General features: G+C 38.8%; 1 protein-coding gene across 1 annotated transcript in view; it reads left to right on the forward strand.

Annotated features, from left to right (window-relative positions):
- LOC100964962 (olfactory receptor 5D13-like) overlaps nucleotides 1–905 on the forward strand; it is a 1222-nt gene extending 317 nt beyond the window's left edge. The window contains exon 2 of the mRNA XM_003802437.1: nucleotides 39–905. Within this exon, the coding sequence (XP_003802485.1) occupies nucleotides 39–905 (867 nt within the window). The remainder of the gene's footprint in view (nucleotides 1–38) is intronic.
- The last annotated feature ends 3656 nt before the right edge of the window (nucleotides 906–4561 follow it).

Consider the following 4561-nt stretch of genomic DNA (forward strand, 5'->3'; position numbering starts at 1 on the left):
TTACCCTCTTGGGCTTCTCTGAATACGCCAACCTCCAGGTGCCCCTGTTCCTGGTGTTCCTGACCATCTACACAGTCACTGTGCTGGGGAACCTGGGCATGATCATAATCATCAGGATCAGCCCCAAACTCCACACCCCCATGTACTTTTTCCTCAGCCACTTGTCCTTTGTTGACTTCTGTTATTCCACCACAGTGACACCCAAACTGCTGGAGAACTTGGTTGTGGAAGACAGGACCATCTCCTTCACAGGCTGCATCATGCAGTTCTCCTTTGCCTGCCTATTTGTGGAGGCCGAAGCCTTCATGCTGGCTGTGATGGCCTATGACCGGTTTGTAGCCGTTTGTGACCCTCTGCTCTATACAGTAGTCATGTCCCCAAAGCTCTGTGCATCCTTAGTGGCGGGGCCCTACATATGGGCAATAGTCTGTTCCCTCACACTTACCTATTTCTCCTTGGAATTATCATTCTGTGGCTCTAACATCCTCAACAATTTTTTCTGTGAGTTCTCTGTCATCATCTCTGTCTCCTGCTCAAATCCATACACCTTCCAAGTATTGGGTTTTGTCATCGCCATATTTGGTGAGGTGAGCAGCCTGGTAATAATCCTCACTACCTATATCCTCATCTTCATCACTATCCTGAGAATGCCTTCTGCTGGTGGGTGCCAGAAAGCTTTCTCCACCTGTGCCTCCCACCTGACTGCCATCTCCATTTTCCATGGGACTGTCCTCCTTCTTTATTGTGTACCCAACTCTAAGAACTCCTGGCTCATCGTCAAAGTGGGTTCTGTGTTTTATACAGTCATCATCCCCATGCTGAATCCTTTGATCTACAGCCTGAGGAACAAAGATGTGAAAGAGAGTGTCAGGAAATTGATGAATCACCCAACACAATTTTGTTGAGCACTTATATCACTAAAAGAAATCAGATTTCTTATATTTGGGTGTGTTCAGTGGCTCCAATAGAGAGGTTCATTCAAATTGCTTAGTGAGTTCACTAGAACAGTTGTAAATCTGTTATAATAAAAAATGTATTTATTGTTTGATATTTTTTCCTGTCAATATTTAAAAATAAAATAGCTGTGAATGATATGTGATGTGACACAGTGTTACAAGTGGGATGGATATTGCCTCTTAAACTACTTATGTACACCCAGAATCTCTGAAGTGACATTGTTATTTGAAAGTGAAATCTTTGCAGATGAAATAGGGTAAGGACTGACATGAGATCATAAAGGATTAATGTGAGTCCTGAATCCATCAAGCATGTCCTTTATGTGAGATAGTAAAAGACACCACAGACATATAGGGGAGGAAGACCTGGTGAAGTTGGAAGCAATTGACAGTTTTTTGACACATACTGGAGGCAAGAAAGAGTTCTCACTGGGCGGCACCTGTGGCTCAAAGGAGTAGGGCATGGATCCCATGTGCCAGAGGTGGTGGTTTCAAACCCAGCCCTAGACAAAAACTGCAAAAAAAAAAAAAAAAAAAAAAAAAAGAAAGAAAAAGGAAAAAAGAAAGAAAGAGTTCTCACCATGTTCCTTCTGAGGTGACATAGTCTTGACAGAACCTTGATTTCAGACTTCTGGTGTCAAGGAATATAGAAAAGACATTTCTATTTTATAACACCAAAACATTGGTCTCAATTTTTGTGCCTAGGCTCAGAAACATGTCCAACAAGAAAATATGAGCTTATAAACACTTAATCTCTCAAAATGATATATTGCTATGACAAATCATTTTTTAAATGTCCTTCAACTTAATTTTAGTAGCAAGAATGTCAGCATTATAGTGCAAATGCAAAACAAACAAAAAAAGACATCTCAATAGGGATGTACATTTGGAAGAATAAGAATTGACAGTTGAGGCACTGTCTCTGGGAGCCTACCATATTCTTTGTTCCTTTGTTCCCAAGAAAATACCCTACACTTATTTTAGTTGTGGGAAAGAAATTTTCCCCATCCTGACAAGAGTAAAGCCATTTTAGGAGGGAGCTAGTGAGAGAAAACAGGCCAGAAACCAAACTACATGGTTACAACAAGCCCCTCTCCACACTCCTAGAATGCCTGAAGGCCAGTGTTTCAGGGAAACAATAGAACAGTCACTTTCCACCCTGCCCTGGCTGGCACCAGAGATAAGTCCCTGGTCCCTTCCAGAGAAGGGAGTAACTTCAAGGTCAGCTCTTGGTGCAAAGATCAGTCTTTCTACAGAAGAGAATGACTCCCCTAAAAATCCCCTCCCACATTCCAGCTGCACTGAGAAGGCTGGTAAAAGCCTTTCAAGACCCTGTGACAGAAAGATGACTTCTGGGCAGACTTCTCTTTGCTTTTTCTCTTGGATCCCTGGACTGGCCTCCTTTTCTCCTTGGGGACTGTCTCCCCAACAGTACCCCCTTGAATGCCTCAACAGTATGGAAAGTAATGTTAAACATGGCGGTGAATACGAAGTGTAATGTTTGATTTTTATGTGATGGTCTTGAAAGATTGTCAAGGGGGAAAATAATAAAAACATCACATGTTAAATTCACAAATCTCGCAAATCGATAGGTAAAACTTTATTTTTGAAATTATATTTATTAAACGGTGGACATCATGATACAGTTCAGAAACAGTTTCTGTAATTTTCATTCTTTTTCTGTTAAGGTAAATAATTAGTAGATTATGTTTTTTATCTGCATAGAATGATTTTTTTTTTCCCTCTCAACAATGGTTGTGATCCCAATATCCTTTACATTGATTGTTCATGTGTTTGGCTTAATCCAGTCAAAAAAGGAATTACATAAAAAGAATCAAGATATTATTTCTGTATTAATTTGCAATCCTGCCAGCAATTTAGAAGTGTTCCCTTCTCTCCTCATGCATGCCAACATCTGTAGATTTGGGGCTTTGTGATAATCTTATTTGAGTTGAATGATACTCAAAGTGATTTGATTTGTATTTCTCTGACGATTAAAGATAATAAGCATTTTTTCATGTTTTCTTGGCCTTTTCGTTTGTCTTTCTCAGAGAAGTTTTTGTTCAAATCTCTCACCCACTTACAGATGGGGTTGTTTGCACTTTTCTTATTGGTTAATTGGAGTTCTCTATAGATTCTAGTTATCAGGCCTTTGTCAGATTCTTAATATGAGAAACTCTTCTCCTATTCCAAAGGCTGTCTATTTGCTTTGTTTGTGGTACACTTAGCTGTGCAGCAGCCGCTTCACTTGACCAAGTCCCAGTTATTTATTTTGGGTGTTGCTGCAGTTGCCAGGGGTGTCTTCCTCATAAAATATTTCCCAGGTCAACATTTTCAAGCATTTCCCCACACTCTCTTCCAGAATTGTTAGTGCTTCATGTCTCAAATTTAAATCTTTTGTCCAGCGAGAATCAATTTTTGTGAGTGGTGAGAGATGTGGATCTAGTTTCAGTCTTCTACATGTGAACAGCCAGTTCTCCCAGCACCATTTATTCATTAGGGATTATTTCCCACAATGCATGATGAAAGTGGACCTTCCGTTTGATCCCACAATCCCATTACTAGGTATCTACCCAGGAGAACAAAAATAATTTCACCACAAAGACTTTTGCACCTGAATGTTTATTCCAGTTAAATTCATAAGTGCCCAGCTATGGAAGCAACCCAAACACCCATCAACTCCGGAATGGATTAACACACTATGGTATACATATATATATAATGCAGTACTATTCAGCTAAGAAAAGATGGAGCCTTTATATCTGTTATGTTTATCTGGTTGGAGTTGGAACAATTCTTCTTAGTCAAGTATCTCAAGAATGGAAAAAAAAAAATCCAATGTGCTCAATACTAATATAAGAGTGTTCATGAAGTTAGTGTTCAATTTACTATGTTAAACTACTTTAAATTGCACATGAATTTTATGTCCACCTTATGTATAAACAATTATATGTCTATATGAATTATAAAAACTAATATAGTGCAAGAAGAGGGAGAAAAGAGGAGGGAGAGGGAAGAGAAACAGGATGGTGATCTGGGGGAAGAGGGAGGGTAAATGGCGGAATCTCACCAAACGTGCACAGTGAAAGGGTGTTCAACATGCCTGTTCACACTGGGGAATGTAATGAAAATTTATGATTTTTATTTCATTATGGATTGTATTTGTGTGTGTGTGTGCATGTGTGTGTGTGTATAGTACTATGCTACTTAAGGATATCAAATAGATATCCTTCCTCTTTCAAAACATTTATAAAGAATTCAGCATTACAAATCATTATCCTTCAGAATAAATTTATTATGTACTTTTTGGTACATTAACTTGTATGTGGGAAAAGGGTGAGAGCTTGTTGATCTTTGCTGTCATAATGGAAAAAGAAAGAAGGTGATAAAGAGTAGAATAGAAAAATCAGAAAAAATCAATTTTTTATTTGCTTTTAATTCATTAAAGTATCATGCAAATGGTCAATATTTCCATCAAATCAAGGTTAATAAAAACGAATGATTTTCAGATTTTTGTATGCATGCACACTATCTGGAAACTTTGCCAAATGCAGATCCCAGTGCAGCAGACTCCACGTGCTGCTGCTATTCCTGGACTTCAGACC

Source organism: Otolemur garnettii, unplaced genomic scaffold, assembly GCF_000181295.1.
Source record: "Otolemur garnettii isolate 467f Iridium unplaced genomic scaffold, OtoGar3 scaffold00247, whole genome shotgun sequence".
In the NCBI taxonomy this organism is placed as follows: Eukaryota; Metazoa; Chordata; class Mammalia; order Primates; family Galagidae; genus Otolemur; species Otolemur garnettii.